The 12997-nt window shown below is 46.0% G+C and overlaps 1 protein-coding gene across 9 annotated transcripts in view; it reads right to left on the bottom strand.

Moving 5' to 3' along the window:
• The window catches only part of FAM13C (family with sequence similarity 13 member C), a 508143-nt gene that overhangs the window by 294840 nt on the left and 200306 nt on the right, over positions 1–12997 (bottom strand). For 8 of the 9 annotated variants that reach the window (XR_011024565.1, XR_011024563.1, XR_011024566.1 and 5 more), the window contains exon 7: positions 10943–10981. The exons of the other annotated variant lie outside the window; for it this stretch is intronic. Coding sequence is in view for 3 of the 8 variants with exons in the window: in XM_068258692.1 (XP_068114793.1) it covers positions 10943–10981 (39 nt within the window). In the remaining 5 variants the exon portion in view is untranslated. The remainder of the gene's footprint in view (positions 1–10942; positions 10982–12997) is intronic. 9 annotated transcript variants of the gene reach the window in all.

Here is a 12997-nt window from a genome sequence, read left to right as displayed (position 1 = left end):
AGGGGGTTTGAGGGTTTGGTCGAGTGATCAAGAGCCAACACGAGGCAAATTAGGGCCTGATCTGATGGGTAGGTGTGCTAGGGGGTGACAGGAGAGGATTGATGGGTGTCTCAAGGTGTGATTAGAGGGGGGAAATAGATGCAAGCAATGCACTGGCGAGGTGATCAGGGCTGGGGTCTGAGGGCGTTCTGAGGGTGTGGGCGGGTGTTTGGGTGCCCTAGGGGCAGATAGGGGTCTAATCTGATGGGTATCAGTGACAGGGGCTGATCAGTGGGTGATTAGATGGCAGAACAGATGTAAGCAATGCACTTTGGAGGTGATCTGAGGGTAGGTCTGGGGCAATCTGATGGTGTGGGTGGGTGATCAGATTGCCCGCAAGGGGCAGGTTAGGGGCTGATTGATGGGTGGCAGTGACAGGAGGTGATTGACAGGTGATCAGTGGGTTATTACAGAGAAGAACAGATGTAAATATTGCACTGGCGAATTGATAAGGGGGGGTCTGAGGGCAATCTGAGCGTGTAGGCGGGTGATTGGGTGCCCGCAAGGGGCAGATTAGGGTCTGATCTGATGGGTAACAGTGACAGGTGGTGATAGGGGGTGATTGATGGGTGATTGATGGGTAATTTATGAGTGTTTAGAGTAGAGAACAGGTGTAAACACTGCACTTGGGAGGTGATCTGATGTCGGATCTGCGGGCGATCTATTGGTGTGGGTGGGTGATCAGATTGCCCGCAAAGGCCGGTTCGGGGCTGATTGATGGGTGGCAGTGACAGGGGGTGATTGATGGGTGATTGACAGGTGATTGGCAGGTGATTGGCAGGTGATCAGGGGGGATAGATGCATACAGTACACGGGGGGGGGGGGGGGGGTGATCAGGAGGGAGCAAGGGGCAGATTAGGGTTAAAAAAAAAATAGCGTTTATAGATAGTGACAGGGAGTGATTGATGGGTGATTAGGGGGGTGATTGGGTGCAAACAGGGGTCTGGGGGGTGGGCAGGGGGGGGGGGGGGTCTGAGGGGTGCTATGGGCGATCAGAGGGAAGGGGGGGGCAGGATCAGTGTGCTTGGTGCAAACTAGGGTGGCTGCAGCCTGCCCTGGTGGTCCCTCGGACACTGGGACCACCAGGGCAGGAGGCAGCCAGTATAATAGGCTTTGTATACATTACAAAGCCTATTATACTGTTTACATTGGCGATCCAGGTGCTAGTAACCCGCCGGCGCTTCCGAACGGCCGGCGGGTTACAGCGCGAGGGGGGCAGAGCCAGTCGCCGGCGGCTGATCGCGTCACGAATGACGCGATCGCCGCATAACCACGCCCGCAGCCGCCCCCGCCGATGGGCGTATTGCGGTCGTTTAGGCCCGGACTTTGCCGCCGCCTATCGGCTGGGGCGGTCCTTAAGTGGTTAATGGTTTTTGAAATCTACAAATTGCCTTATGCTGGGAATATACAATGAGTTTTTTTCAGCAGGTTTAGTGGTACTCGTTTTTCTGATCGATTTTCCAAACATTTTTCTGAATGACTTCCATTCACTTCTATGAACAAATCATTCAAAATCAAATTGGACTTCTCGGAAATTATCTATCGAGCCATCTATCTGCTGAAAAAACTCATGGTGTATTCCCAGCATTAAAGGGCAATTGTAATGAGAGATATGGAGGCTGCCATATTTATTTCTTTTTAAGCAATACCAGTTGCCTGGCTGCCCTGCTGATCCTCTTCCTCTAATATTTTTAGCCATAGGCCCTGAACAAGCATGCAGCAGATCAGGCGTTTCTGACATTGTCAGAACTGACATAATTAGCCGCATACTTGTTTCTGGTGTGATTCAGACACTACTGCAGCCAGGGTAGGCTGCTAGGCAACTGGTATTGTTTAAAAGGAAATAAATATGGCAGCCTCAATATATTTCTTGCTTCAGATGTCCTTTAAACTCTGCCTCTCAGGAGATCTCACACCCTAGATCACACCTCCTTTATACTGATAAATACAGAAAAAGCTTATGCTGAAAAAAATAATTTTCAAGAAGAAACGGTAACAGTATCAGAGAAGTCATTACATGTGCTACGCTGGGCAGTCTTTGCATGTGCTACGCTGGGCAGTCTTTGCATGTGCTACGCTGGGCATGTAGTGGGAAAATTAGACAGTGCCGCCTGTGTACTTTTGATATTTTTGCGCGTCACACACCATACGCGTTGCTAAAATGCGCACAGCAACACTTGTAGTGTGAACGAGGCCTTAAGAGTCTCGCCCAATTGTGCAACAGCTCACACAGCACCTGAATGCATGGGAAATGTCCAAGGTGATATTTAGACATAGGAGCGTAGCGACACGCCATAATGAAACACAGAAGATTATTTGTGTTAATTTTTAACTCATTTTTTGACAATACCATTAAACCCTTTAGAAAAAATGCAAGTAAACCACAGATTCTCAGCTCACTTGAGGTCCACTTTAAATTTTGACCTATAACCTGCACATTTTCTTGCCAATTCTATTAATGTGCCCCTTTCTACTGGGGCGCAGATAAAAATGGCGCAGGATGAGCCTATGAAAGAGGCCTGCCATAGCTTAGCGCCCGCTATTTATCGGGCACCATAACTACTTAACCTCCCTGGCGGTTAATTTTTTTTGCCAAATGGGCAAAAATCCTTTTTTTTTTTAATTTTTTTTTTGTTTCATGTAAAGCTACCAGAGTGGTAGCTACATGAAACACCACTAGAGGGCGCATGTGTCCCTCTAGTGCGATCGTCGCCGGCACTAATAGCAAACAGGGGAACGCGTATATAACGCGTTCCCCTGTTTGGCTTCTCCTGTCGCCATGGCGACGATTGGGATGATGTCATGGACGTCAGCCGACGTCCTGACGTCAGGCGCACCCGATCCAGCCCATAGCGCTGCCCGGAACTCATTGGTCCGGGCAGCGCAGGGCTCTGGCGGGGGGGGGGGGCCTCTTTCGCCGCTGTGTGCGGGCGATCGCCGCAGAGCGGCGGCGATCAAGCTGTGCGCGCGGCTAGCAAAGTGCTGGCTGCGCGCACAGCACTTTGAATGGGGAGAATCGCCCAAGTAGAGCCGGAGAAATCCTCCTGCGCGGCATAGCCCGAGCTCAGCTCGGGCTTACCGCCTGGGAGGTTAAGGACCAGGGCATTTTTCACTGATCTGTGTTGCGTGGGCTCTCCAGCCCGCAGCACAGATCAGGTTTGAGGCAGGGCGATCAGACTTCCCTCCCCCTTTTCTCCCCACTAGGGGGATGTCCTGCTGTGTGACCGAGCAGGGGGGGGGGGGGGCTCCTCAAAGCCCCCCTCCGCAGCGCTATTTCTCCCTCCCTCTCCTTCCCTCCCTCCCCTTAGCTCCATGGGCGGCACAGGGTGGCAATCCGTCCTGTACCGCCTCTGATAGGCTTCCAATCAGAGGCCAGGGATCGCCGCTCTTCTTTACGCCGCTGCTGCGACAGCAGCGCCGTAGGTTGTAAACACAGGGGATTTCTTCCCCATGTGTTTACATTTCGCCTGCGAGCTGCGATCGGAGGCTCGCAGGCTGTTCACGGAGACACCCTCCGTGAACTGACATGGAACGGCCGCGGTTTCCATAGAAACCCACAAACGACCAGCCGCCGCCTATCGGCGTTAGTTATGGCGCTCGTTATGTGGATAATTTGATGACAGGAAATTTGGGCGCATGAGGCAAGTGGACAAAAAAGGGCACCGCCATTCATTCCCATAGTAAATATCGTTTGATTGGTGCCAAACAGGGAAAAAGGGCACCCGGAGATGATTAATGTTTTCAAACTGAGCTTGTGATGATTTAAGTTTACAAAATGTGCCCGTGACAAACAACATTTACAAAAATACTAAACATATTTATCGTATTTAACTAAAACATTATTTAAAATTTTATCCCTTACTGCTTGTGAAAAATTATTATTCACATAATAAAGCGATTAGTACGTAAATTGTAATAATGTTTTACAAATAGTGACTGTAAAAAATATATTGTCCACACAATAAGGCAATCACTAAGGGGGGTTTTAGGGTTAGGCACCATCAGGGGAGATTTAGGGTTAGGCACCATCAGGGGAGATTTAGGGTTAGGCACCACCAGGGGAGATTTAGGGTTAGGCACCACCAGGGGAGATTTAGGGTTAGGCACCACCAGGGGAGATTTAGGGTTAGGCACCACCAGTGGGGCCTTAGGGTTAGGCACCACCGGGGGGGGCCTTAGGGTTAGGCACCACCGGGGGGGTCTTAGGGTTAGGCACCACCGGGGGGGTCTTAGGGTTAGGCACCACCGGGGGGGTCTTAGGGTTAGGCACCACCGGGGGGGGGGGTGTCTTAGGGTTAGGCACCACCGGGGGGGGGTGTCTTAGGGTTAGGCACCACCGGGGGGGTGGTCTTAGGGTTAGGCACCACCAGGGGGGGGGGTCTTAGGGTTAGGCACCACCAGGGGGGGGGTCTTAGGGTTAGGCACCACCAGGGGGGGGGTCTTAGGGTTAGGCACCACCAGGGGGGTCTTAGGGTTAGGCACCACCAGGGGGGGTCTTAGGGTTAGGCACCACCAGGGGGGGTCTTAGGGTTAGGCACCACCAGGGGGGGGTCTTAGGGTTAGGCACCACCAGGGGGGGTCTTAGGGTTAGGCACCACCAGGGGGGTCTTAGGGTTAGGCACCACCAGGGAGATCTTAGGGTTAGGCACCACCAGGGGAGTCTTAGCGTTAGGCACCACCAGGGGAGTCTTAGCGTTAGGCACCACCAGGGGGGGTCTGAGGGTTAGGGATAGGTACAGGGAGAGTTCTGTGTGAGAGTAGGGTTAGGTTTAGTTGTAGTAAAATGTTAGTAATATTTACTAATGTTTTACAATAGTTATTACGCATGTACTTATATATTTTTTTCATCGTTCTGAACAATATTTTCAGATTTTATTACATGAAGAAACAATAAATGAAGATTATTCACAATATTATACAATTATAACGATTATACACATATTATTGTTTTTTAACAAACGTAATTATAAGTTTCACTTTTAAAACGGGAGATTATCGTTTTCACAATTTGCGATTTCATACACATTATTAAATGTTTTTTTAAATTTGTAAAACATTATTGTAAACGAAATACAACACAATATTTTTATAAACGCTATTACCGCTTGTTTACACCATGCGCCCTTTTTTCCATGACGCCCTTTTTGCATGGATGCACATAATTTAACCTCCTTACCATTAATAGCGGCTTGTGCTACTGTCGCTTATGGCAACAGGGAGTAGATACACCCAGGCAGAGGTGCTAGTGTAAGGCAACAGGGGTAGAGTGGGCTAGTGTTAGGCAGCGGGGCTATAGTGGTTAGTGTTGTGGAGGGGGTAGGGTTAGGCATAGGTAGAGGGAGGGTTCAGTGTGAGAGTAGGCAGTGATACATTACCTTGTCCCAGCGATCGCTACTTCACTTCCTACTTAGGTTGCATGAGTCCTGCAGCCATCCAATCACCATGTGGTTTCAGTCCCTGCATGGTGATTGGCTGGCTGCAGAACTCCTGCAAACTAACAAGGAAGTGTAGGAGCGATCGCCGGGACCACGTAATGTATGCTAGATGCCGGTAATGACTAGTTACTAAGGTTATTTAATGTTTTGGGACTTTCTTAAAACGTTAAATAACCTTAGAAGCAAGATCCCATTACCGACATCGCCCTGCACCTTTTTTGTGGTGCCTTTTTGAAATGTACGCTGTCTACTGTCCACGGAAGTTATTAAGTCCAACCTATTGAAGCCTTGGGAAGGATAATCATTGGTAGTGGACCAATGAAAATCCTCCCTGGTGCTTAAGGCGGATTGCTGTCTGTCTGTTGCAAACCGATGGGAGCCTGATGCTTCTGATAGGGCTCTGGGACCAGAATACCAGCATTTCTAGTATGCATGGACGTGTATGGATGGCGGCAGCAGTGGCGGAGGACCCAAAACAACAGCAGTAGAGTAGGAATATGGCGACAAGTATTGAGTGGGTGGCGAAAGGAATGAAAAACTGGATGAAAAACCATTGCCTGGAAAACAGATCCATTTTTACAGGCAAGGTCTGACTTTTTCCACCCTTAGGCCAAGTAAGTTGGGGCTCCTCTTCCAAGTGGAGCAGTGCCCTTGTTATTCCATGTGCCCCCCCCTCTCCTATGTGTAACATCCATATACTGTTGCCCCCATCATTTACAACTCTGTACATCAGCTTCCCTTTTCATGTGTTGCTCCCCATTTGCAGCCTTCGTTTTCATATGTAGCTACTCCTCTCATGTCCAGGTTCCCCCTTGAGCTGCAGCTGCCCAAGGCCCAGGCCTCTGGGGCCTTTCCAGAATTTCGGCCCTGTTTGCAGAATCGGTTTTCATCCTGTACAAAGTAAATCCGGCCTAGAGGCTGGCTACTGGATTTAATGGACTCAGTTTCAATCCAATTTAAATTTTGCAGGTCAGGAAAAAAATGTCTCATGACTAAGGGCCTGAGCCCACTAATGCAGTTGTGACCGCTTTTCAGTTACACATCAATGTTACAGATGCTGAAAAGCGGACAGAAGCGGATACAACTACACCAGTGGGCTCAGGCCCTAATGAACAGTTTATTGAATGACGTGTATTGGAGGAGTCAAACTGTAACGCTTGCTATACTGAGGATGCAGACTATCAGGATGATACTTCATCAGGTGAATACCAGAGCCCTCCTGAGTGATAAAAGAACTACGCTGCTGGAGTGTCTGAGCCTCAGACTCCATGTCTGTTATATACACCTGCCTCTCACACTTCCCAGTGATCTTAGCCGCTTCCTTCATAGGACAATTATAGCACAAAAATTGACATTTTACCTCTATGGTCTTTCATGTAATAGCAGTAGAATAAGATCTATCTTTATTTTATGTCAAAATTTCTAAGACACCTTTTAGTAACAGAGTTTAATCATCTATTCGCAGGACTGCTGACGGGGATAGAGAACCCCTTTTATCTGTTTTTTTTTTTTTTTGGGGGGGGGGGGGGGGAGGTTCTTCTTGGCAATTTCCAATAGCTGTTTTTTTATGGGAGTAACTGACAGTCCAGTATCTGTGTGAAGCAATGCCTGTTAGACTTGTCAGTTAGACCATAAGTAAAAGGGAGGATACCTATTCCAGTCAGCAGTGACAAAAGAAGATAGCAGTCAGGCACAACCGAATCATCCCCAAGGCAATCCTAGGCAGCTGCTTAGGGCCTAGAGAACCAGGTGATCATCAGTGGAGGGCAAAAGTGCCATCTTGCCTAGGGCCCCGCATCATCCTAAACTGGACCCGAGGTGAAAATAAACTGAGGAGATAAACAATTGTATTTAGCCTCCTACTCCTAAAAATGACCTTTTTTTTTAAATATCCCATGGTTTTATTTTGCATTTAAACATTTACAAAGTAGATTGACTGTTTTGTTGTCTCTGCTTAGTGGCACCCTATTAAGAGTCCCTAAATGAAAATAAATGAACTATTTACCCTGTTCTATCTCTCTTTGCTCTCAGAAGTTGTATTCTGCCAGGAAAACTTTTATGGCTGTAATTCGCTTATCAGGGATGTTGATACCCATACCCATGTCTCTCATCATGTCACGTGTCACCTAGGTTGTCCTGTAACTATTGGAATTAGCTCTGCCCAATAGTGGAATATTGGTAATTTTACTGATAATACTACTAACGGCTATTTCTGGCACCCAAATTTCCCCAACATCCTTTAAGCATGTACGCGATGGTGATTTGAAATCAATATAATAAAATATGAGCGAGTGGCAACCAACTGTCAGATGTTACATGCAGTTTTCAGCATGGAAGTGTGTGCGTGCGCGCGTGGGTGTGTGTAAAGATGGATCCAAAAATAAATCTGAACTTGTGTGAATAGGTGGAGACCTTCTCACGCCCCTACTGTCAAAAGCTGACCCCCATGCAATGAATGGATGCTTCCATTTCTAGTTCACGGCTGAATCACCTGGTTACCATGTGCTTTAGCAGTCTATTTGCTGGAGATAATGAACCTCCAGTCAGTTGCTATATAACCCAGCTTATTGGGGCTGTCCATGCATGTAGTTGTTGCTGGCTATTACCACGTGAGTGAAGATTGCTGAATGTTGTGTGAGTAGCAGGGTATAGTGCTGTACCACCACTAGCTAGATGATTTGAACCCCTCACACATCCTAATCTGTCAGGCAGTTAGCCCATGGCCTGTCAGCCATTTGTGTGAGCCCTAAGGGAGCATACACACATGTCATTTTGACTTGCCAATCACTGACCAAGTGTACCACCTCTATGAGGGCCAATAGATTTTAAATACTATGAAAATATTGTGTAGGCTAAAAGACCATCGTGAAAAATTGTAAAATTTAAAATACATGTAAACATATACAAAAAGTAACTATGTTTCTTCCAGTTTAAAATGAGCCATAAATTACTTTTCTCCTATGTTGCTGTCACTTACACTAGGTAGTAGAAATCTGACAGAACCGACAGGATTTGGACTAGCCCATCTCTTCATAGGGGATTGACTTTTATTCTTTTTAAAAACATTCCCTGAAAAGGATTTATACAGTTATACTGGACAGCCTCCCTGCTTGATGCACACCATTTTGGAAGTTGGACGGAGCAACTGCCATTCACTAAGTGCTTTTGAAACTAATCAAATCCCTGAGAAGCCCCCATGAAGAGATGAGCTAGTCCAAAACCTGTCATAATGTTAGATTTCTTCTACTTCCTGTAAGTGACAGCAGCATAGGAGAAAAGTAATTTATGGCCCATTTTACTCTGGAAGAAATATACTTCTTATTTGTATGTGTTTACATGTATTTTAAATTTTAAGATTTTCACGATAGTGGTCCTTTAAGCCTGGTAGTCACTTTAAATTTTGATTGGTTAATCACTGACACAATTTTACCATTTCCATGTAGCCAGGGCACTATCTGCAAGGAGTTTGTATGTTCTCCCAGTGTCTGTGTGGGTTTACTCCGGGCACTCTGGTTTTCTCCAACATCCCAAAAACATACATATAAGTTACCGGTAATTGGTTTCCCCTAAATTGGCCCTTGACTACGATACATACATATGATAAGGACTAGATAATGAGCCCTTCTGAGGGACAGTTATTGTCAAGACAATATAACCTGTACAGCGCTGAGTAATATATCGGCGCTATATAAATAATCTGTTTACCCTCATACTACATGGAGGTGGCAAAATTGGCCAATCATTTGCCAATCAAAATTGAAGGGGTGTACCAGGCTTAAATTCCCCAATTGGCCAATAAATAGGATGGGTGTATCAGGCTTGAGACTCAATGTCAAAGACTGGCTAGGCCAGGCACTCCATTATGCTGCACAGTACTAAAGAAGAGGAGAAGGAGAAGCGCGAGTGCAAAATTTGGGAATGTGCAAATCTACAGTTAACAGGAAACAGCGTCTGTACGCTGCCAATCAACGATTACATGTGTAAATTTAGTAGGTCAATTGGTCAGTTTCCATTTCCTGTTGAGTGCAGATCTGCATATTTGGTGTATTTTCTGTGAACTTAGTGAAATTTTGGCTCAACGCTAAGTATGAAGACTCTAGTTGCGTTCATTGATTTAAATTGTAAGACTTGTGCATTAATTATACAAGAATTATACAAGAATAAGGAAGGCATTTGCCACAGCCAACACTCTGCCGCTGTTCATTGGTGGGGTGGCTTTTCCTTCTGTTTTCTTAAGCCTTTTACATACTTTCAATTATGATTGGCCAATTTGACCGCCTCCATATAGCATGAGGGTTTGCCTACGTAATCTGCTCATAGTATTCAATATCTGTTGACTTTCATACTACATGGAGGTGGTAACATTGGAAAATCATAATTGAAAGTGTGTACCAGGCTTTTATTTTCAGGCCTCTAAACTTGAACTTGAAAATGATCATATTGGTGAAGAAATCTGCTTACGATACAAGTAGACAAAGCCTTAAATCTAAATGCCTAAAAAAGCCTTGAAGCCTCTGAGAGAAATGACGGTTTCTGGGATTCTCTGGGATTGTGTGGAAGAAAATGAAATACGGTATCAGATTTTTTTTTTGCCATTTTGGACAATAGAAGAAATGTCAGTATATTATCAGCACTATTTCCATCTCACACTAAATCCATGGGCACACATTACCCCGATCATTATGCAGCATTGTGTAAATGCGTGTCTTTTATTCACTCTAAAGACAGTTTTCATTATTAGCATAATAACAGGAGGGCAAAAATTGAAATTCTGTTATCCTTCTCACCAAATCAATGCAAAGCTTATAGCATGCAAAAAAGCCTTACAACTGAGCGACCAATAGGGTCATTCATTCTATTCGCACACCATTGAGCTCCTTGCGCAAGACACCTACCTGTCAAATTCATGTTTAATGTCGCATCTAAAGCCCGTATGTGTGGGTGGGGGGAATGTGACAGTTTGATCTATTAAAGTTTGGTTGCATCAAATGAGAATAATAACCCATTTTTCATTAAAATATATATGTTCTCCATTTTAAATAATTTCATATATGAAAAGCTATTGGGGCATTTAAAAGGTTTAAAGCTGCTTGCTGCACTGCACATCAATATATAGGTACAATATGCAAACGGTTAGCAGCAATAAAATATTTAAGACCGTGATCACAGCGTACACAGGAAAATCGACCTGTTTTGCTGCTTCCTCTACCAGGGATCGTGAGAATCAGGCAGAATGGCTGAGAATTACTGCCGGATCTGTCTAATTATAAGTAACTGCCACACATTTCTGGTTTATATACTGTAGATGAAGCCATATCCCAGTCTGTTTGATCTAGGTATAGTCTCAGCAAGGCATCTCTGTGTCTTGCAGCAGGGAGTGCACTAGAGACACAGGCTTGAACACACAGCACTGAATACATTGTTGTTTACTAAATCATATTAGGGTGGATTTGAAAGGTTTCACTTACTCTGTTACAGCTGTGCTGCTGAAGGAATTATCCTGAAGGCTGAAACAGAAACAAGAAAACATCAGATTACTGAGAGGGGCGAGCAGGCTCACGGAATCCTGTCCGGTAGTTGGTACACATACACAAACATGGCATTGCAAAGGCAAGCCTCTCTGCTAGCTCGACATGCACATACCTTGGGCTGCACTGCACATGCTCACTCTGTCTCACCATAAGGGACTAGCCCTGCTGCAACACTTAGAAACCACAGAACACATCAGACACTGCTGAGAAACATTAGCTCAAAGCACTGCTCCCCATTCTTGTTGCATAAATATTTTGCTGTTTTTGTTTTAAAGGCATTTAATAAGAGTAGCCTTCTAGTCCTAGCAGTGACTCAGTGAGCAGTCTGCTTCACTGTAATGGTTCTTCTCAGTGATTTCAGTTCTTGTAGCAATAGTAGTAATATTCCATTGATGTAACAATAGAAGAGGTGAGCAAATAGTATGTGATCATTATACAGATTGTTTTTTCTCTTACTATAAAAGGTGGGTTTTTAAATGTAAGGAAAATGGATCATGTTGCTTTTTCTGCAACCAGTGCAGTGAATGGCAAATAAAATAAAAAAAAAATAACAATGTATATTATATAATGTAATAACAGGCTGTCTGCATTTTACTTGATGGGGGGCGGGGGAATGTGTGTGTGTGTGTGTGTGTGGGGGGGGGGGGGGGAGGGGAATAAAAATGTACATGTACTGGCGGTCCCCTACTTACAAACCAGAGGCGTAGCTAGGGTTTTCAGCGCCCGGGGACAAAGACTATTAATGCGCCCCCTAAGGTGAAGGGGCGTGGCCAAATATGGGCGTGGTTATGGGTGGAGCCAAATGTACATGGAGGTTAGCAGGCTCACGCTCACCCACCCTCCCTCAGTAGGTACCTTCCAGCATGTTCCAAGACAAATTCAGCAATCATGAGCCCCCCCCCATCAAGACAAATTCCGCAATCATGAGCAAACATGACCAACTCAGCAATCATGAGGCCCCTAACAAGACAAATTTAGCAATCATGAGGCCCCCAACAAGACAAATTCAGCAATCATGAGGCCCCTAACAAGACAAATTCAGCGATCTTGAGGCCCCCAACAAATCATGAGACCCCCAACAAGACAAATTCAGTAACCATGAGGCCCCCAACAAGACAAATTCAGCAGTCATGAGGCACATAAATAGACAGCATTTCACATAAATAGGCAGAATGCCCTCTTAATATGGTAGACACCTCTCACCTGGCAGCAGTTCCCCAAAATACACTCAATCTGACAGCAGTGGTTCCCCAAAAATAGGTAGCCCCAGAATAGGTGGCCAGCAGTATAGATGTCCCCAGAACAGGTAGCCAGGAGTAGAGATGTCCACAGAACAGGTAGCCAGGGGTATATGTGCCCAGTATATGTAGGCAGGGGTATGTGTCCCCAGTATATGTAGCCAGAGGTATATGTGCCCAGTATATATAGTCAGGGGTATATGTGCCCAGTATATATAGTCAGGGGTATATGTGCCCAGTATATGTAGCCAGGGGTATATGCCCAGTATATGTAGTTAGGGGTATATGTGCCCAATATATGTAGGCAGGGGTATATGTGCCCAGAGTAGGTAGCCAGGGGTATATGTGCCCAGAGTAGGTAGCCAGGGGTATATATGTGCCCAGAGTAGGTAGCCAGGGGTATATGTGCCCAGAGTAGGTAGCCAGGGGTATATATGTGCCCAGAGTAGGTAGCCAGGGGTATATATGTGCCCAGAGTAGGTAGCCAGGGGTATATGTGCCCAGAGTAGGTAGCCAGGGGTATAGGTGCCCAGAGTAGGTAGCCAGGGGTATATATGTGCCCAGAGTAGGTAGCCAGGGGTATAGGTGCCCAGAGTAGGTAGCCAGGGGTATAGGTGCCCAGAGTAGGTAGCCAGGGGTATAGGTGCCCAGAGTAGGTAGCCAGGGGTATAGGTGCCCAGAGTAGGTAGCCAGGGGTATATATGTGCCCAGAGTAGGTAGCCAGGGGTATAGGTGCCCAGAGTAGGTAGCCAGG

This window comes from Hyperolius riggenbachi, chromosome 10 (genome assembly GCF_040937935.1).
Source record: "Hyperolius riggenbachi isolate aHypRig1 chromosome 10, aHypRig1.pri, whole genome shotgun sequence".
NCBI lineage: Eukaryota > Metazoa > Chordata > Amphibia > Anura > Hyperoliidae > Hyperolius > Hyperolius riggenbachi.
The sequence above is the reverse complement of the archived record's forward strand: the minus strand, read 5'-3'. Positions and strand labels throughout refer to the sequence as shown.